At 52.2% G+C, this 20418-nt stretch overlaps 1 protein-coding gene across 29 annotated transcripts in view; it reads left to right on the forward strand.

Moving 5' to 3' along the window:
* Positions 1 to 20418, forward strand: part of LOC127033269 (zinc finger protein 585B-like) — a 139462-nt gene that overhangs the window by 104538 nt on the left and 14506 nt on the right. For 6 of the 29 annotated variants that reach the window (XM_050921141.1, XM_050921142.1, XM_050921139.1 and 3 more), the window contains 2 exons: positions 8077 to 8190; positions 8559 to 11838. In XM_050921141.1, coding sequence (XP_050777098.1) covers positions 8077 to 8190; positions 8559 to 10924 — 2480 coding nt within the window. In that variant the 3' untranslated portion in view covers positions 10925 to 11838. Of the gene's footprint in view, positions 1 to 5024; positions 5306 to 6365; positions 6432 to 6951; positions 7079 to 8076; positions 8191 to 8558; positions 11839 to 20418 lie in introns of those variants that run through there. The other 23 variants (XM_050921138.1, XM_050921153.1, XM_050921140.1 and 20 more) reach the window with 8 other exon arrangements.

A 20418-nucleotide genomic window follows, 5' to 3' on the forward strand; every position in this document is an offset into this window, starting at 1 on the left:
GAGGCCCCACCCCTCGGTGGCTTCCCCCCACCCCCGGCCACCCAGAGGCTAGATCCCGGCCATAAGAGCCTCCCAGTCTGCAGTGGAGAGTCCCAGACTCGCCACCTGCGCTGGGGGGCCGGCAGGTGGGGCGGGGGATGCTCTGGCACTGGGGTCCCCAGCTTGTCCTGCCCATGCCCCGCACCTTTCGGTGAGGCCCCACCCCCACTCGCTTCAACCCACCCTCCTTTGTTCACTCTCCCCCACCCATTTTCCCTGCAAGGCCCAAATAGGCACCAGGAGAAGGCCAGGAGCTGCAACAGTTTGAATGGGGAGGTGCACACACTTGCCTACCCAGAGGCTCCTTTTCCCCCGTTGGGTCCCGAGATCAGGGCCGGCCTTAGCAAAAATGGCACCCTGGGCAAACTTGCATTTTGGTGCCCCTGGCCCCCGTGGGCATAGAGCATCGTCACCCCAATGGCCTCCCCACCCTCCGTCACCCCTGACCCCTCCACTGTGCCCCTTTTGTCCCTAACCCCTGCCCCCTCCTGCACGCTAACCCCTACATTGTGCCCCCTTCACCCCAACTCCTACCCCCCTCCTATACCCCTAAGTTCTGCATCCCCCTCCGGCACCCACATGGGGAAACTGACCTGACTGCAGGGATGGAGCAGCTGGCATTGCTGCTCGCTCCCCCACTGGACTGTTGCTTCTCTGCCCCATGCACCCCTAGGGGCCTGTGAGGGAAGGAGCGAGGTCGAGGCTCCCTGCACCCAGGTCACGTTCCCTGCCTGGGCTGCGTAAGGACAGAGCAGGAGAACAGCAGCTCCTGATGCTGACCTAGCACTGTTTCTTTAAGAAAGCAGTCAGGGTCGGTCAGGCACCTGAAGGCTTGTTCAGACATAAACAGCTGGACCCAGAGAGGCAGCAGCACACACAGATTCCCCCGTTACCCCAGCTCAGGGCCGGTGGAACCACTAGGCGAACTAGGCAACTGCCTAAGGTGCCAAGATTTGGGGGTGCCAAAAAGCAGTGCCCCAATTTTTTTTTTTATGCTACAGTGGAGTCACATCTTACAGGGGGTTAGGTTCTAAAGTCACTGCATAAGAGGAAAATCGTGTATAGTGAAAATTACCATAAAGTACAGTACATACAATATACACCAGAACAGGGGTCCTCAACCTATGGCACGCATACCAAAGGTGCCACGCAAGCCAATTTTTTTTAATGGCAGGCTGCAGGTCACGGCTGCCACTGAGCCTGCTGCCGACCTGGGGTTCTGTTCACTCAGCCGCCAGCCCCACTCAACCTGCTGGGGTGCCAGCCAGCTCCACTCAGCCTCCTGGAGCCAGGGTGAACGGTCTGGGGTTCCACTCACCCAGGGTTCCGTCCGCCAGCCTGGGGTTCCATTCGCTCAGGCCTGCAGGAGACTCAGTGGAGCCGGTGGCTGGGACCCCAGCTGGCAGCGGGCTGAGGTCCCAGCCGCCGACACTGCTCAGCCCGCTGCTGGTCTGTGGTTCCGGGTGCCGGCCCCTTGCCAGCCAGGGTCTCGGCCACCAGCCCCGCTCAGTCTCCTGCTGGCCTGGGTGAATGGCAGGAGCTGAGCGGAGTCACTGGCTGGGACCCTGGTTGGCAGCTGAGTGAACAGAACCCCAGGTCTGCAGCAGGCTCAGCAGTGGCCGAGACTCGCAGCTTGCCATTAAAAAAAAAACAACAAAAACACCAGCTCGCGTGCCACCTTTGGCATGTGTGCTGTAGGCTGAGGACCCCTGTTCTAGTGTATACTGTACTTTATGGTAATTTTCACTATACACAATTGTCCTCTTACGCACTGACCTTAGAACCGAACCCCCGTGTAAGATGTGACTGCACTGTATTCACTTCTGAAAATTTATAATAAGTGATTCTCCGGGGTGTGTGTGCACGGTGGAAGTTTTGCCTAGGATGCAAAATATCCTTGCACCGGCCCTGCCCCAGCTTAGTGGAAATTGGGTACATGGGAGCGGGACACCTCAACATCAGCCTCCCCGTACCCGGCACAGCAGAAAGGAGGACGCTCCCAGTCCGAGGGGCTAGGGGCTCCAGGGAGGAAGGAGTCGGGACACAGGAGCAGTGGTGGCTGCACACAGCAGTGGAGGAGGGGCATCCCTGCTCCTGAGAAGTCACCTGGCTTGGCTGATCGTCCAACTGCCCCTTGCAGCTCAGGTCCTTCCCCCCTACTCCCCCGTCACCCAGAAGCTGGCCCTGGTCTCACTCTCCTCCCCTCCCCACCAGCAGCCTCACTCCCAGCACTCGGAGATGAGGATCTATACCTCGAACTCTTGGGTGCCGGGGATGGGGGGACAGACTGTGGGGTCAGTGCAGGGGTAGGTGCCGCAGCTGGAGCCCAGCCACAGGAGGAGCTCGAGGAGAAGAGGGCTGGCAGCAGCGGGAGAAGCATGCACCATGATCCCTCAACAGCCACCTGCTGAGAAATCGCGACTGGGGCTAGTTCGTCCCCTGCCCTGACCCGGCTGGCCACTGGGAGCTGCCCCTCTGGGGAGGAGGTGGGGGTAGTGCGCAGAACCCCCTGGCCATCCCTAAGCCTAGGAGCTGGACATGCTGGCTGCTTCCCCAGAGCCGTGTGGCGCGGAGGCTGGCTGGGAGCCTGCCAGCCCTGCTGCGTGGCGCCGCCAACAGGACAGTCAATGGCCCGGTGAGCGGTGCTGACTGGAGCCTCCAGGATCCCTTTTCGACCAGGTGTTCCAGTCCAAAATCAGAGACCTGGTCACCCTATTCGGCAATCCAGCCCCCTGCTAAGGGCAGGTGGAAGGTCCGGGTCTCCCTGCAGTGGCCTGGGCTCCCCGTGCAGGTGTTATCATGGCCCAGCTTCCGGTCTGGCCACGGGGCAGGACCTCAGAGGAAAGAGGGAGCAGTGAGCTTGGCCTTGGGGAGAGGAGGGGCAGGGCTCCTGCATGTGTCCCACTTTTGCCTTTAGAAAAGGTGGTTACCCAGAGATAAGGGCGGGCAAGAGATTTACCCCAAAGGGCTGAGAATTTACCAGGCAAATGTCCACCCAGAGTCCCTCCACGCACACACCCTGCTTCCAATTTCATATTTGTGTTTAAAGACAATCTCCTTATTTTGCGGGGGTGGGGTCCTGATTCCTGATCTGACAGCACCGAACAGGGGCTGGTCTGATTTCTGCGCAGGATTCAGTGTCCAACCAGAGTCTCTGCGAGCTGCAAGGAGTGGAATTGGGGTTTGGTTTGGGTTCAGTGGCAGTCGGTGTGTTCGGTTCCAGTTAAGTTACCGGGCAGTCCCCAGAAGGGAGGAGGAGGTTGGGAGTGAGCGCCGTGGCTTGCTTCAGTGGGGAACTGAATTTGGGGCATGGGGCCTGCCTTAGGTGGGGCAGTGGGAGGGAGGAGCTGCCCCAAGGGGTGGGAGTGGGTGAGAGGAGGCCTATCTAAAGGGAAGAAGAATTGAGCAGCCTGTTTCCTTGAGCTTGAAGAGTTAATGTTGACTTCTGGGACAGGGAACCCCTACTTCTCTCCCCCCTCCTGCTCCTGTGGGCTGCCCCCTTCTCTTCTCCTACTGGGACACGCCGTTCTGGTAGCGATCACATGCCTGGGAGTTGTTTTGGTGTCTTGTTTTATGATGAGTGAGATCAGAGTAGGTTTTATTTTTTTTATCAAATATTGAGCTGAAAAATTGCTGAAACTTCATTTCAACAGGTAGCCATTTTTTTCCCAAGCTCAATTCAGATTCTGGTTCACTGAGGACGAGGAAAAATGATGTTTTAAGTCTGGTTCCAGTTCAGTTAAGCATATTGGTTCAAGCTGGTTCTCTGGTTCTGTTCTGGTGTAAGTCCAGGTGGGCAAATGAAATCTGCAGCCACTGCACTGTCCTCATATGGAGGGGCTGGTTACTGCTAAGGCAGAGGAGGCTGGTGTCTTTGTCTGCTCATGATTAAGGCTGCGAGTTTGTCACAGGAGGTCCTGGAAGCTAGAAGCTTAAGGAGGGAGATGTCGCCGCTTCTGAGAAGCCGGGTAGAGAGCCTGCGAGCCCAGCCAGCCCAGCCCGAGAACACCGGCAGGGTCTTGGACTGCTCCCACCCGAGCACCCACAGCAACCCCTAGACCGCCCTCCCCTGAGCTCCTGTGGAGCCCCCCAGGCCGCTAACTCCCAGCACCCATGCCCAGACCCCCCCGGCACCCACGGCACTCCCAAGAATTAGTCAGGGGTATAGTACAAATCATGGACAGATCATGGGCCGTGATATTTTGTTTGCAGCCTGTGATCTGTCCATGAGTTTTACTAAAAATATCTGTGACTCTAAGGGAGCCGTACCCATGATATTGGGTTGATGTTGCCTCCTGCATTTTGATCTGGGTCCCAGACTGAGCAGCTGCTGCTCCCACAGGAGGGTCTTTGCCAAGGAGAGACCCTCATTAACCCCCCTCTGTGTCCAACCGGGGTGGTGGGACGGGACAAACGGACAACTTTCTCTGGTGGATAGACCCAGCCCCTGCAGCAGCCCCGGGCTCTGCCCACACCAGCCCCTGAGCCGTGATGGGAGAGACCAGGGGGAAAGGCCTGGGGCCGGGCAGGACAGTGACTCTGCACAAACGGCCCATTCAGGGACCTGCTGGTGAGTCTGTACCGGAGGGGGAGGGGCTTCCCCTGTGCCTGCATCCCCGAGCTGCTGCCCCCAGTGACACAGCCAGGATAACCCTGGAGAGCAAACGCCCATGGGAACGGGACAGTCCCCAGTTTGACCAGGCAGAGGGGGAGGGAAGGAGACAGGAAGGGGAGGGGTGAGACCGTAAGGGGCAGCAGGAGCAAGAAGTGGGGAGGGAGGTTCCCAGCTCCCAGCCCTCCCCGGATCCATTCCCTGCACCCCCTGGGCAGACTGACTCTCCTGGGAACAAGGGGAGGAGCTGACAGAGGAGAAGCCAGATCCTGCCTCTGCCTAGTCCCTGCGCTGCTGGGTGGATTTGCTGCCCTTGAGGACAATGTCAGAAGGAATCTCCCAAAGTGGCTCCTTTGATTCTGCTCTTTTCTAGCATTTATCTCAGCGACTCCCACAGTATTCTTGCCAGCAAGTTAAAGTAGTATGGGCTGGACGATTGGACTATAAGGTGGATAGAAAGCTGATTAGATCGTCGGGCTCAATGGGTGGTGATCAATGGCTTCATGTCTAATTGGCAGCCCGTTTCAAGTGGAGTGCCCCATGGGTCGGTCCTGGGGCCAGTTTTGTTCAATATCTTCATTAATGATCTGGAGGATGGCGTGGACTGCACTCTCAGCAGGTTTGCAGATGACACTAAACTTGGAGGAGTGGTAGGTATGCTGGAGGGTAGGGATAGGATACAGAGGGACCTAGACAAATTAGAGGACTGGGCCAAAAGAAACCTGATGAGGTTCAACAAGGACAAGTGCAGAGTCCTGCACTTAAGACGGAAGAATCCCATTCACTGTTACAGACTAGGGACCGAATAGCTAGGAAGCAGTTCTGCAGAAAAGGACCTAGGGGTTATAGTGGACGAGAAGCTGGATATGAGTCAACAGTGTGCCCTTGTTGCCAAGAAGGCCAACGGCCTTTTGGGCTGTATAAGTAGGGGCATTGCCAGCAGATCGAGGGATGTGATCATTTCCCTCTATTCGACATTGGTGAGGCCTCCTCTGGAATACTGTGTCCAGTTTTGGGCCCCACACTACAAGAAGGATGTGGAAAACTTGGAAAGAGTCCAGGGGAGGGCAACGAAAATGCTTAGGGGGCTGGAGCACATGACTTATGAGGAGAAGCTGAGGGAACTGGGATTGTTTAATCTTCAGAAGAGAAGAATGAGGGGGGGATTTGATAGCTGCTTTCAACTACCTGAAAGGGGGTTCAAAAGAGGATAAATCTAGACTGTTCTCAGTGGTACCTGATGACAGAACAAGGAGTAATGGTTTTAAGTTGCAGTGGGGCAGGTTTAGGTTGAATATCAGGAAGAACGTTTTCACTTTGAGAGTGGTGATGCACTGGAATGGGTTACCTAGGGAGGTGGTGGAATCTCCTTCCTTAGAGGTTTTTAAGGTCAGGCTTGACAGCCCTGGCTGGGATGATTTAGTTGGGGTTTGGTCCTGCTTTGAGCAGGGGTTGGACTAGATGACCTCCTGAGGTCCCTTCCAACCCTGATATTGTATGATTCTATGACTCTGTCCCTGGGGGTGTTTAAAAGTGTCTCAGGGGATGTCTTAGTGCTGGTGGGAGGGGCTGCATCTGTTTTGTAATAAAGTGACTGAGGGTTTTCCCAGAATGGCAGAGTCCAAAGCATCTGTTTGCAGGGAGAGAGCCTGGGGGGAATCGGAGTGTGAAATGGACTCAAGGCCCTTCTGAAACCTCCCTCTCGCCTTGACAGGCTGAGGAATCACGTCCATCTTCCAGGGGACAGGGAAGGGAAATGGCTGTGATGGAACCAGCTCAGGTAGGGGATTTTCAGGGAGCTGCAGGGGGGAGTTGCTGTAGAAGGGGAGGGGCAGGATAAACCTGCTGGGACACATTCAACTTGGAGCCTGATTTTCTGAACAGGCCCATTGGCGTGTGGGGAAGGAGGGAATATTCCACCATTTCTCATACAGGAAACAACCTCTGGGCAGGTCTGGGAAAACTGACCAGACTCCCAGGGCTGGAGCTTGACCCCACTGGCCAGAGGCTGCTGTGAAATACGCAGGGAAGCTGTTGGGATTTCTGTCCCTGTCCCTGGCTCTGAGCTCTGCTTCCCGCATCAGCCTGTGGCTGGAAGGCGTGTGGGAAATGAGAAGACCCTGCCCTGCTCCGTGTGTTGGGGGGAACAAGGAGCTCTCCCCTTCTCCCACCCCCTGAAGCCTCCTGACTGCTCTGAGCAGGGTGGGGGGGTGGGAATATTTTCTGGGCCTCCTCCCCCATGATTAGTGGGATTGTGGTTGGGGCAACGGGTGTTGAGAGGGGAACTCTTCTTGTTTCAGATTCTGGTGACCTTCGAGGAGGTGGCTGTGTATTTCACCCAGGGGCAGGGGGCTCTGCTGGACCCCGCTCAGAGAGCCCTCTACAGGGACGTCATGCAGCAGAACCATGAGACAGTGACCTCGCTGGGTAAGGGATTCCCGTCCCCTTGGTTATTGGAAGCTGTGGGGTCTGTGTATCTGACTCTGGTCAGGTTCTTCCCTGGTCTGTTAGATTGGAGGAGGAAGACAGTCCCATCGTCCACAGCTTCAGTGTGCATAGGCCCCGACTCCGTGGGTGCTTCTGGGCTGGAGCACCCCCAGGGAAAAATTAATGGGTGCTCTGCATCCTACAGCATCCAAGCTCCCCTGCCCTACCTCCTCCTCTCCCCTGAGCGCGCAGTGTCCCCGCTCCTTCACCTTTATCGCAGTGTTTCCTGCCCGGCTGGCGCCAAACAGCTGTTTGCATGCTTGTGGGGGGGAGAGGGAGCGGGAACATGGAGTACTCAGGGCAGAAGGCAGGACCGAGGCAGGAATTTGGGGCAGGGATTTGGGGAAGGAGTTAGAATAAGGGCAGGGAGGGGGGAAATTGGGGTGGAGACTTTGGGGAAGGGTTTGAAATGGGAGCTAGGATGGAAGAAGTGGCGTGGGGGTGGAGGCAGAGGTGGGGTTCAGTAGGAGCCTATGCCGGTATGAGAGAGACTTGCATCTCCATACCCCATTCAAGGAAACCAGAAAGTCAGAAAGCTAATGGACAGGCTAATTCATCGCCATCTCTCCAGCTGCCCAGGAGCTAGAAGCAGGGAACTGCCCTGCCTGTATTATTTCTCCTTCATACACCGTTCACCTGCCATCTTGGGACTAGCTCCATCTGTGGGGAGGGTTCTTGGTGCTGCAGGCTTGGAAATAGGCAGGAACGTAGTACCTGAGCTGTGTGTGTGTCAGCAAATCCCCCAGAGCATCTACCCTGAGACCTCCTAGTGAGGGGGTAACAACACCTCCACGGCCTCGGATATCTGCTGCTCCCAAGGGGTCTGAGTTACCACAGTCCCATGTAGGGTCAGGTTAATCTCAGGGAATGTTCCTTGTGGCAAATACTCTACCAATGCTCCATGTGCCCTGACCTTCTTGATTTCACCTCCTGAGCAGGTTTCCCTGTTCCCAAACCTGACCTGATCACCCGGCTGGAACGAGGGGAAGAGCCGTGGGTCCCGGATCTCCAGGCCTCTGAGGAAAGTGTGAGCCTGAGAGGCACCTGCACAGGTGAGGAGTCAGAGAAACGGAGACAGAACCATCTGTCAAGTGAAGGAAAAAGCTGGGACTCTCAAAACGTGCCATGAGCGAGAGCCCTCAGTTCTGCCCCGTCTCACCCAGATCAAGGCTGCAGTCAGCAGATGTCGTATCATCAAGGCAGATATCAGTCACAGCTTCCCACCCATCCTGTTAACTGTCACAAATTTCCTCACTGACTTTACTTCCCTGGGAGCATTTGGGTGGATGCAGAGGCAGAATCGAATGTCTCCATCTCCCCAACAGTCAGTGTGTTGTGTTTTCCCTCTTTGCTATTCCCCTTTCTGTCCTTTCTCCCCGGCACAGGCAGTGACTCCTGTCTGGCTTCTCTCTCCCGGCAGGTGATAAGACAGTGAGTGAGAACAAGGAGGAGAATCAGCAGGAGGAAGGTCCTGAGCAAGAGAGGTTTTTGAGAAAAGCTGAAGAGAATTTTTCCCAGGGTTTGGAACAGGGAGAAGCCTGGGGAGATCGACGCGGATCAGAGAAGCAGCTGGGAGACTATCCCAGAAAGAAACTGGATAAATCCACTGAATGTGGCAGAGGATGTAAGGATCCCAAGGAAACCACAATCCAGCAGACAAGTCACAATGAAGAGAAACCCTACAAATGCCTTGACTGTGGGAAAAGATTTAATGCAAGGTCACAGCTTATGTCACATAACACAATCCACACAGGAGAGAAGCCCTATAAATGCTTGGACTGTGGGAAAAGCTTCAGTAGGAAGCTATGTCTTGTTGTACACCAGAGATTGCACACAGGAGAGAAACCCTATAAATGCTTTGAGTGTGGGAAAAGTTTTAGGCAGTGGTCACAGCTTATGTCACATCACAGAATCCACACAGGAGAGAAGTTCTATAAATGCTCAGACTGTGGGAAAAGCTTCAGCAGGAAGCTATGTCTTATTATACACCAGAGAGTACACACAGGAGAGAGACCCTTTAAATGCCTTGAGTGTGGGAAAACTTTCATTAAGCGCTCAGACCTTATTAAGCATCAGAGAATCCACACAAGCGACAAACCCTATAAATGCCTCGACTGTGGGAAAAGTTTCATTGACAGAATAAAACTTACTAGTCATCACAGAATCCACACAGGAGAGAGACCCCATAAATGCTTTGACTGTGGCAAAAGCTTCATACAGAAGTCAAGGCTTACTGTACACCAGAGAGTACACACAGGAGAGAGACCCTATATATGCTGTGAGTGTGGGAAAAGTTTTATTCGGAGCTCAGAGCTTATTAAACATCAGATCACCCACACAGGAGAGAGACCCTTTAAATGCCGTGAGTGTGGGAAATGTTTTAATCATAACTCAGCACTTATTACACATCAGCGAACCCACACAGGAGAGAGACCCTATGGCTGCCTTGAGTGTGGGAAAGATTTTATTGAGAACTCGGCACTTACTAGACATAGGAGAATCCACACAGGAGAAAGACCCTATAAATGCCAGGAGTGTGGGAAAAGTTTCAGTGTGAAATCAACCCTTAATACACATCAGAAAACCCACACAGGAGAGAGACCCCATAAATGCTTTGACTGTGGGAAAAGTTTCATTCAGAAGTCAAAGCTTAGTGAACACCAGAGAGAACATACAGGAGAGAGACCATATAAATGCCTTGACTGTGGGAAAACTTTCATTAAGCGCTCAGACCTTATTAAGCACCAGAGTATCCACACACCAAGCGACAAATCCTATATATGCCTCGACTGTGGGAAAAGTTTCACTGATACGATAAAACTTACAAGTCATCAGAGAATCCATACAGGAGAGAGCCCCCATAAATGCTTCGACTGTGGGAAAAGCTTCATACACAAGTCCAGGCTTATTGTGCACCAGAGAGTGCACACGGGAGAGAAACCCTTTAAATGCCATGAGTGTGGGAAAGGTTTTAGTCAGCGTGCAACACTTATTACACATCAGCGAACCCACACCGGAGAGAGACCCTATGGATGCCTTGAGTGTGGGAAAAGTTTTATCGCAAGTTCAGCCCTTGCTAACCATAGCAGAATCCACACGGGAGAAAGACCTTATAAATGCCACGAGTGTGGGAAAACTTTCAGATACCGCTCAAACCTTACTAAACATGGGAGAATCCACATTGGAGAGACGCAGTATAAATGCTTTGAGTGTGGGAAACGTTTTGTTGACAGAACAAAACTTACTGTTCATCAGAGAATCCACACAGGAGAGAGACCCCATAAATGCTTAGACTGTGGGAAAAGCTTCATTCAGAAGTCAAAACTTATTCTGCACCAGAGGGTGCACACAGGAGAGAGACCATATAAATGCTTGGAGTGTGGGAAAAGCTTCATTGAGAAGTCACAACTTATTCTACACCAGAGAGTGCACACAGGAGAGAGACCCTTTCAATGCTGTAAATGTGGGAAAAGTTTTATTCGGAGCACAGCGCTTATCACACATCAGAGAACCCACACGGGGGAGAGACCCTATAAATGCCTTGAATGTGGCAAAAGTTTTACTCAGAGCTCAAATCTTATTGCACATAAGAGAACCCACACTGGAGACAGACCCTATAAATGCTTGGACTGTGGGAAAACTTTCAGTCAGCGCCCACACCTTACTAAACATGGGAGAATCCACACAGGAGAGAGACCTGATAAATGCCTTGACTGTGGGAAAAGCTTCAGTAAGAGCTCAGCACTGACCAAACATCAGAGAATGCACAAGAATGAGAGACCCTAGGAACAGCTTGACTGCAGGAAAAGATTCAAGTTGACTTCACACATCAGTGATCCACACAACAAAGACCTTGAATGTGGGGGAAGCTTCATTTGGTGCTCCCGGAGTATCAGGTGTCTGCAAATCCCCAACAGGAAGAAACCTCTGAGATGTTCTCAGTGTGGAGAATGCTCCAAGTGGCGCTAACGCTATGTTGGACATCAGAGACTCCTTCACAGAGCAGGGAAATTCTCTCAGGACTCTGACTGGGACCGACAATGGTGACAAACCCATTTCCTCATTCCCACACACATCAGGGGCATTTGGCTCCCAAGGATCCAGCTGCTCATCACTGGGGTGAGGATTCAGCAGCAGCTGAGCATCAGCTGGTCAGTGCCCCTCTGGCTCTGCCTGGTCTAAGCAAACCCCAGGCAGAGGAGGAGAAACCCCCATCAGCCCCTCCTCCCTGCTGCAGCCCTGGCTGCTGAGCTGATGGGCCACAGGTGGGGGAAGGGGAAGAGGAAAACTCCTCCAGCTGCTTCCTTTGCCTGGCTGAAGTTCCCCACCTCCCTTCCCCTGCCATCTGGGATCCCCCTGCCATGGAGATGAGGAGAAGGACACTAGGGCCAGGCCCCACCTTCATGCTAAACACCTGTCCCCATCCCCCATCTTCCACCTTCCGCTGGGCTGGGCTCCCCCACTGACCTGGAGCTGTTCCCTCCAGGGTAAGTGTCCCTGGGGGCTGGTAACTCCTCCCTTCCCCACATGCCCCGGAGCGCTGGGCTCTGGGAGATCAACTGTTAAGGGACCAGACTGATGGATTCTGGGGAGGAAACTGGGGATTGAAAGGTTGGGGCTGGGGATGCTGGGAAGCAGGAGGAGCTGGGTGCTGGGGCTATAGAGTGTTTGGGGATCAGGAGATAAGAGGCGAGGGAGAGCACGGGTAGAGAGGTGCTGCCTCATCACTCACCCCCTCTGCCTCTTCTCCCTGCCCCCGCTGGATTCAGACAGCACCATTAGCAGAGACTGATTCCCACAGGGCCTTTTTTTTGGCAGTCTGGATTTCCCATCTCTGCTACAGCAGCATCAGCCTCTGAGAGGGAATCAGCGTTACCTAGTGGGTAGAGCACTGGCCTGGGACTCAGGAGACCTAGGCTCTGTTCCCAGCTCTGCCAGCAGCTTGCAGGGTGGCCGAAGACAAATCTATGCCTTCCAGAGAGGGAATAAATGGGGAGTGATGATATCAGCCTCTGAGCGTCTGTCTAGGGTAGGAGAAGTGGTTGGGATTAGCTGGTGCATCTCCTTTGTTCCTCCACCCCTTTTTCTAGTCTAGACTGACCCTGAGCAGTTTATTCCAGTCCCCCATTAGCAAAGTGATTGTTAGAGTCACTAAGTCCCCCCTTGGCAGTGAGATTATCTCATTCCCAGACATCCTCACGTTGCTCCAGGTTCTGCTGAAAAGCATTTCATTTTTTGTGCTGTTTCTCCCTTTTACACCAGCATTCAATAGAGTCTAAAAGAGCTGGAGCAGGGATAGTAAAATAATGTGGTGTTTTAACTTCTGTGTTATTTGAGGGGGATGGGTTGAGTCCGAGGAGTTTCCCTCCCGCCCCCATCAGCCTCACACATCTTCTCTCACAGAGCAGCCTCTGCCCAAGCCATGCAGAGTTTATCCTTTTCCCTTTCTACCCTTTCATGTGTGTCATTTACCACAGTGTCCTTTCCCAAGGGTTAATGTCTCTTTTACCTGTAAAGGGTTAAGAAGCTCAGTAAAGCTGGCTGACATCTGACCAGAGGACCAATAGGGGGGCATATACTTTCAAATCTTGGTGGAGGGAAGTCTTTGTTTATGCTCTTTTTTGGGGGGTGTTGTTCGCTCTTGGGACTAAGAGGGACAAGACGTACACCCAGGCTCTCCAAAACTTTCTGAATCAGTCTTTCATGTTTCAAAATAGTAAGGAATAGCCAGGCAAGGTGGATTAGTCTTATGTTTGTTTTCTCAACTTGTAAATGGTTCTTTTTACTGGAAGGATTTTTACCTCTGTTTGCTGTAACTTTGAATCTAAGGCTGGGGGGGGAGGGTGTCCCTCTGGTTTATATGAATCTGAGTACCCTGGAAAGCATTTTCCATCCTAATTTACAGAGATAATTTTTACCTTTTCTTTCTTTAATTAAAAGCTTTCTTTTTAAGAACCTGATTGATTTTTCCTTGTTTTAAAATCCAAGGAGTTGGGTCTGAACTCACCAGGGGATTGGTGGGGAGAAAGGAGGGGGGTTGGTTAATTTCTCCTTGTTTTAAGATCCAAGGGGTTTGGATCTGTGTTCCCCGGGAAGGTTTTGGGGGAACAGGAAGTGCGCCAGACACTAAATTCTGGCTGGTGGCAGCGTTAACAGATCTAAGCTAGTAATTAAGCTTAGAAGTGTTCATGCAGGTCCCCACTTTTTGTACCCTAAAGTTCAAAGTGGGGAAAGAAACCTTGACAGACAGGGTGACTCCGAGGGATTTCCTCCCGCCCCCATCAACCTCACACATCTTCTCTCACAGAGCAGCCTCTGCCCAAGCCGTGCAGAGTTTATCCTTTTCCCTTTCTACCCCTCCACCATCATGTGTGTCATTTACCACAGTGTCCTTTCCCACCATGCTTAGGAATCAGGCTGTGATTTCTTTGATCCTCAATCAGGCCCCTGAGGGCTGGAGAAGAAAATGTCACATTCCTGAAAGGGGAATTCAAATGAACCCCAAAGCACAGTTTGAGCTTCAAGCCCAGCCTGCAGCTATTGGTAAAGTGTCATCTGGAGTTTTTCCAGGAAAATCCAGATCATTTGTAGATAGGAAGTTTTTGGCTGTTTGCCTTTTTTTCCTCTTTCTTTTGCGGCAAGGATGCTAAAACTTTTGTCAGTTAACAGTCAAATATTGTGGCGATGCTGAGGAAAGGAGCTTTAGCCTGTTCAGCAGGAAATGGGCAAATTTGTTCCCAAGATTGAGTTTTAAAATTCTCTGGGATTTCACTTCATGAACAGGAAAGTGATTTATAGCCCACCCTGGAGTGTGGGTTTTTCTCTTTTTGGTGAAGGTTATTTTGTCACGTATTTCAATAATAAATAAGTTTTAAAGGACCTAGTTCAGATTTCTGGGGGACTTCAAAAGAGAAATGATAATTTGCCACAATAGTCCTTACTGATTTTCTTTTCACATCAGATTTGCTGCTTCTTTGAACAATAAATGTAACCAGTGTCTGTCAGCAAATCACTGAGAGTGAGTGCTGGATACGCACTCCGAGAGTCAGGGACTGAAATGGGGAAGGAAGTGACTGCCTGATCCATGCAGAGATGTGAGATACAGTCAGGAGGGGGAGAGGGTGACCGGGTCAGCAGGGCCTTGAAAGGGCACTGTTTGCCCTTGCGAGCCAGAGAGCTCAGTCTGAGAACTGTGAACTCACTGCACAAGTCCCAGAGAGGAAATGTCCTACAAGTGCTAGGTGAAGTCGTCCTTGAACTCCGAAGGGCTACCAATGATGCCCCAAGAGGATTGATGTGGAGAGTGGTTGGTGACTCCCCATTACTGAGAGGAGGAGGAGGAGGAGGAGGCCGGGCAAATGCATCTCTCATGTATTGTTAGCGCTTTTCTACCAGCTTTAACTTGTTCTTTTTTCCCTGGGGCACCTGTGTGGCTGGAGCACCAGTGAGCTGGACTGGGGCTAGGGTGACCAGATGTCCCGATTTTATAGGGACAGTCTTGATTTTTGGGGTCTTTTTCTTATATAGGCTCCTGTTACCCCCAACCCACTGTCTCGATTTTTCACACTTGCTGTCTGGTCACCCTAGCTGGGGCTGAAATGCACCATGCCGACCTGGGTTTGGGGAGAGAGGACAGAATTTAGCTTTTATTTCTTGCTTTGAAAAGAATAAAGTAGAATTTAATTTCTCAAACTCCCAGTGTCCCTCGTCTTGAATAATGGGGGGAGGGAGAATGGTCTTTAATGGAGTCAGTCAGATGCTGTCTGGCTGTCACCCGTTGACGCAGCTGGGGAAAAGGCTGGTATCGTTCTGGAGTGTATTAATGTATGTAAGTTGCCGGAGGTCATCGTAATGCTCTGCTGGACACTGGGGAGGCCTCACCTAGAGTCCTGTGTCCAGTTCTGGACACCACACACTTTAGGAAAGATGAGGACAAATTGGATTGAGGCCCAAGGAGATTAACAGAAAATGATCAAAGATTTAGAAAACCCGACCCGTGGAGGGAGGCTAAAAGAAGTTGGTCTCTTAGTCGTGAGAAAAGCAGACTGGGGATGGTCTGCAGCCATGCTAAGGGCTGTTATACAGAGACTGGGGAGCAGTTGTGCTCCATGGTCACTGAAGGGAGGACCCTAAAAGTGTTAAGATGCAGTGCAGGAGGTTTAGGGTAGAGATTAGGAAAACTTTCTATCCAGGAGGATATTTAAGCTCTAGAGTTTGGTGTTGGGTTTTCTTTTTTGTTTTTTTTAAGCCCCTTGGAGCTGTTACTTCACCATCCCTGAGCTCCACACACTGCAGGTTCCGGCTGTGACATTTTCTCAGGATGCCCTGGACTGTGAATCTCCTTGTTACCCCCCAGCCTTAGCACGAGGGGGGTAACAAGGAGCTGGGTGTCAGTTCCCTGTTACCTACAGCCTTTAACTCCCCACATAAACTCCCCAGGGCTCTGCCAGTCCTTACTTTGCCTTACAGGTTAACTCTAGGCGCAGCCTCTTCCTTGAACTCCTCTGAAGTGTCCTTGGGATGAGGTGCATCAGCCCCACACTGAGTAACAAGGCCTTAAAGGATTGTTTTGGGCTTAGCCAGCTCTGCCCTGCCACACCTGCAGCAAATTCTCCATCTGCTGAAGGAATTAAAAGGCAGCAAATTAGCTGAGCTGGGAGCAGTGCTGAAGATGAGCAGACCTGCAGTCCACATCTCCAGTAGAGCAGAGCACCGTGAAACCTAAAGGCTCTGATACAGCTGCCTCAAGGGGCCCTCTGTGAGAAAAGGGAGGACCCTCCGCATAGACAAGCAGAGAGGGAAGTATTCTGTGGCCCTGGACAGTGGTAACTCCCTCTTGCTTCTGTCAGGGAAAAGCAACCCCCCCGCCCTTTGTCTTAGGCCCTAGGCCTTTGAGCAAAATAATTTAGAGCCTTAGCTTAGCTTGTTTTTCTGTACAAAGGGCATGCTGAGGCAGAAAGATGTGGTCAGGGCCCCAAAAAGAGGAACTGGAATTGGATAAAGGGGAAGGAGATCTGTTAAGTTACAGCAGCTGAGCTTGCTGTCGGGACTACAAAAAAGGTGGTAGAACAGTCAAACTGCAGACTTGACTGGCAAAGACGATAACAGGAAAAGCCATAGATGGAAAATTGGGGCTCTGCCATAGATGGAAAATTAATTGGTCAACTTGCTTGTTATCAACATTATATTCCAAATAAGGCAAATGACATGTGTAACCAGCGTGCTACGTTTTGCGGTTTTAACCTTTATAAGCGTGGTAAAATTTGTAAAAAGCAGAGCGGCTTGCCTCTTGCATGGGGTCATGCTGTCTCTCCCTGCATATATGCTTGTATAAAATAAGGGAGCCTCAGGCTGTCTGATCTAAAATCAACCCTGTGGTCAATTTTCCACAACACTTCCTTGGCATTTGGATTTTCCCATTAGGCGAAGGCCTTGGACTGAGGTGATCCCAGGGTGGGAGAAGAGAGGAAAAGGCCCAGGGAGGACAGACTTAAGTAGTCTTGCTTGCCAGGTTACTGGTAGCTAAAAGGGCTCTGGGTCAGAGCCGAGTAGAGTGGGAGGGCCTGAGATCCCCTCCCCAAGACCCCCTTGGCAGTCCAGGGTTGTGGCTGTGATCACTAGGCCCACGCTTCTCAACCAGACCCTGAGTTCAAACCATTATTGTTCTTCTGTAGTGTCCTCTTCCCAAGTAAACTGTCCCCAAACGGACAATACCAGCTTGTTTGATTCAATTGAGGATCAGCGTCAATATAACCTCACAGCACTGAGATGTCTTTTTAGTGAAAACACACAGGAGTTTGTCAACAAAGACTAAGATTTAACCGTGTGACTTTATCTGATAAAATGTGACTATGTAGATCATTGTTGCTACTACTGTTACGTAATTGCAACAGATCTTGTACAAAGTGCGTCAAGGAAGGTTTCAATAGAATGCAGGCAGGGACAGCGAGTTGCATGGGTCTGTGGTGCCCGTGCTCCAGGAATATTCAGAGCACAGGGGCCCGGCTCCATCAATGTTCGGGAGACCTGGCCCCATCTGCCACCCCGCGCACCTCCCCCAGAGCGTCTCCCAGACCCTCTTGTTGCCCCCCGGCCACCTAAAATCTCCTGGCAGCGCAGTGGAGCTAGAGTGGCTTCCTGCTCGGCCTCACTCCACGCAGCTCATCGCTCCTGGAAGTGGCCAGTATGTCTCTGTGGCCCCTGGGGGAGGGAGTGTCTCCATGCGCTGCCCCCGCCTCAAGCACCAACTCTGCCACTAGAGCTGCAGCCAATGGGAACTGCAGAGAGCAGTGCATGGAGACCTCTGCCCCCCTGCCTAGGAGCCACTGCCAGAGGGGTGTGTGGGTTGCTTTCAGGAGCCACCCAAAGTAAGCACTGCACCTCACAGCCCCTCCCGCACCCCAACCCCCTGCCCCAGCCCAGAGCCCGCCCCCTGCATCCAAACTCCCTCCCAGAGCCCGCACCCCTCCCGCACCCAAACTCCCTCCCAAAGCCTTAGGCAGGTGTACGGGGGGGACTTGGACCCATTCTGGGCACCACCAAAAATTATAGAAACCTGACACCCCTGCAAGAGAAGCAAGTCTGGGCCCAACTGGGAAAAGAATTCAAAGCGAGAGCCAAGCAAGTTGAAGAAAGAGCCAGAGAAGCTGATGGGATGTGTATGAGCAGGGAGTTCACCAGATGCAACAAAAAAACTGCCGGGCTTAAGCTCCAAATCAAAAAAGCAATGGAAGAACAGAAGAAACTATCATCTTAGAAGTCCAGTTTATAGCAATGTTGCTATGCTGTTTGATCATGACAAATATGTTTACACAGGGTGATGTCATAACACAGTCCCAAAGCCAGTATGAATGTGACTCTTCTGTCTTATATGTAACTAGTAGGGAAATATGTGGATACCCGAGCGCTCAGTCATTGCATGGGGATCTCCACACTTCAGACCCCCCTGCACGTACTCAAGGAGGTGAGGACACCCTTATCACCCACCTCTCAGGTATTTCTTGAGTAGGTCCTGCGAGATGGTGCTCCCTGCCCACCTCACCCCAGACCCTCTGGACCTTTACATCAGGTCCCTGTCCTGTGAGCTCCATCTCCTCCATAACCCAATCCGGCTGCGTGTCCTGCAGCCAGTTTGCTTCCAAAGAACACTGAGGGAACAACTTTCCAATCTCGTGCTCCACACGTTTCACTTCCTCACCCTTGTGTCCTGCCTGGATACCAGGTGGAGGGACTTTCTACCACCTGTAGAGGGTGAGGAACCCTGGTGGGCCAGCCTATATTCCAGCTTGGTCCCACAGCCCGCCGTGAATATCAATTGGAGGCTCCTTCATGGAGCCGTGAGCATGGATGTGTAACTGATATGGTTCACCCCCAATCCCAACACCTGTCCCCATTGTGGCGTGAAGGAGAACCTGGTGCACACCTATCTAGAATGTGCCAGGTTCCAGCCCCTATTTTGGCTCCTCCAGAATCTCCTCTTGAGGTTCTGGCTGCACTTTACCCCACACCTCTTTATATATTCACATCCTGTCCATAGTTGCATGAAGGCAGGAGACCTCATCAATGTCCTCCTGGCACTGGCCGAAGTGGCCATTTAGAATACCAGGGGCAACATGCTGGATGAGGGGGTGCTCTGCAACTATGGGGCCTATTTCAATTCCTCTCTTGTCTCACGCATCCGGGCAGAGTTCCTCTGGGCATCACATGCTGGCTCCCTAGACAGCTTTGAGGAGCAGTGGGTGCTGTCCGGGGTTCTCCTGGTGTCCCCCTCTAGATCCTTAGTTCTGAACCTATGACTCCCCCGCTCCCATCCCTGTTCTCCCTTAGTTGTCCCCTGAACACAGTTGGGTCCCGGGATCCAGTGGTTCCTCCCACAAGGCTGGGGGAGGCACCCGCCCACCTCTTGGAATTTCCAATAAGAGCAGCCCGAGCCATCCAAGCCGCCTGCCCAGGCTGTCCAGAGGAGGAACACAGTGAGCGGAGGGAACCTCTGGAAGGGGGAGGTGGAGGCACTCACCAGGCAGAGTGCAGGCAGTGGGAGTCTCAGGGAAGGGGCCTGAAGCAGGGAGGCGAAGAGGCAGAGCGTAGGCAGGACCACCACAGCCTAGGCTTCCTCTGGCCTATTACACCTCTGCCCGTGCTCAGATCAGAGCTGCCAGGGGGCTGGGGGAGGTTTGTTTGTTTGTTTTTTTTTGAGCTTCTCCCACTGACAGAGCTGCTGCCAGGTGGATACACTAGAGCAGCATTTCTCAAATTTGGCCACCAGTGGGTTTTCTTGCTGCCACAGCCTCCTGGGCTGTGATTGTGGGGGCATAAAGCAGCTGCCCCTTCCCTCAGGGCTGCCAGCAGGGAGTCAGCCCAGCTGCTTTCTGGAGCCACAAACGCCAGAGGATCAGGCAGCCGGTGTGAGTTCCCATCTTGTCGGGGATGGTGGGGCTCCAGTTTCTGGCTTCAGCCCTGGGGTGGCAGGTGGCAGGCTCCAACCATGGAGCTTTGGGCTCCAGCCCCGGGCTCAACGCTCCCCTGTCCACCCATTGCTCCTGGCCCCCGCTGTCACCTCCAGCCCCAGGCTCCGGCCGTACAGCAGCAAGCTCTGGACCTCTGCTGCAGGGCTTTGGGCCCTGGGCTCCCCCTGCTCCCTCCATCACCACTGGTCCCCACTGCCGCCCTACCCACTTCCCATCCTGGGCTTAATTTCCCCTCCAGTGTGCTGGGTCTGTGTAAGTGCTGTGAAAAGTGATATTTGTTAATCGCTTTTCACTGCCTCCCAGCTCGCTAGAAAGTCTGCTGCTGTGAAAAGTGGTATTAAAACATACAAACGTCACTTTTCACAGAAACAGACTTACTAGCTAGCAAGTCTTTTAAAAAAGAAATGCAGCCAAAAAAGCAAAAGAAACAACAATTAACACAAAGACAAGAATAAGAGGGATAGCTCAGTGGTTTGAGCATTGGCCTACTAAACTGCGGGGTTGTGAGTTCAGCCCTTGAGGGGACAACTTACGAATCTGGGGCAAAAATCTGTCTGGGGATTGGCCTTGCTTTGAGCAGGGGCTTGGACTAGATGACCTCCTGAGGTCCCTGATATTCTATGAAAGCACCTTATTTGTGTTTCTATTCTGTGTAGGTCCAGTAAAGAATAGAGGCAACTGTACATTATTTTTATTATTGAGTCTGCAAAGAAAAAATACCTACATAAATAAATTATAACAACTGGAGATGGATATGTGCATATTTTTGTTTTTCCTAAAGTTAATTAAGTATTTTAGGAAAAATTCTCATAG

The sequence above is a fragment of the Gopherus flavomarginatus genome, chromosome 12, assembly GCF_025201925.1.
Source record: "Gopherus flavomarginatus isolate rGopFla2 chromosome 12, rGopFla2.mat.asm, whole genome shotgun sequence".
In the NCBI taxonomy this organism is placed as follows: domain Eukaryota; kingdom Metazoa; phylum Chordata; order Testudines; family Testudinidae; genus Gopherus; species Gopherus flavomarginatus.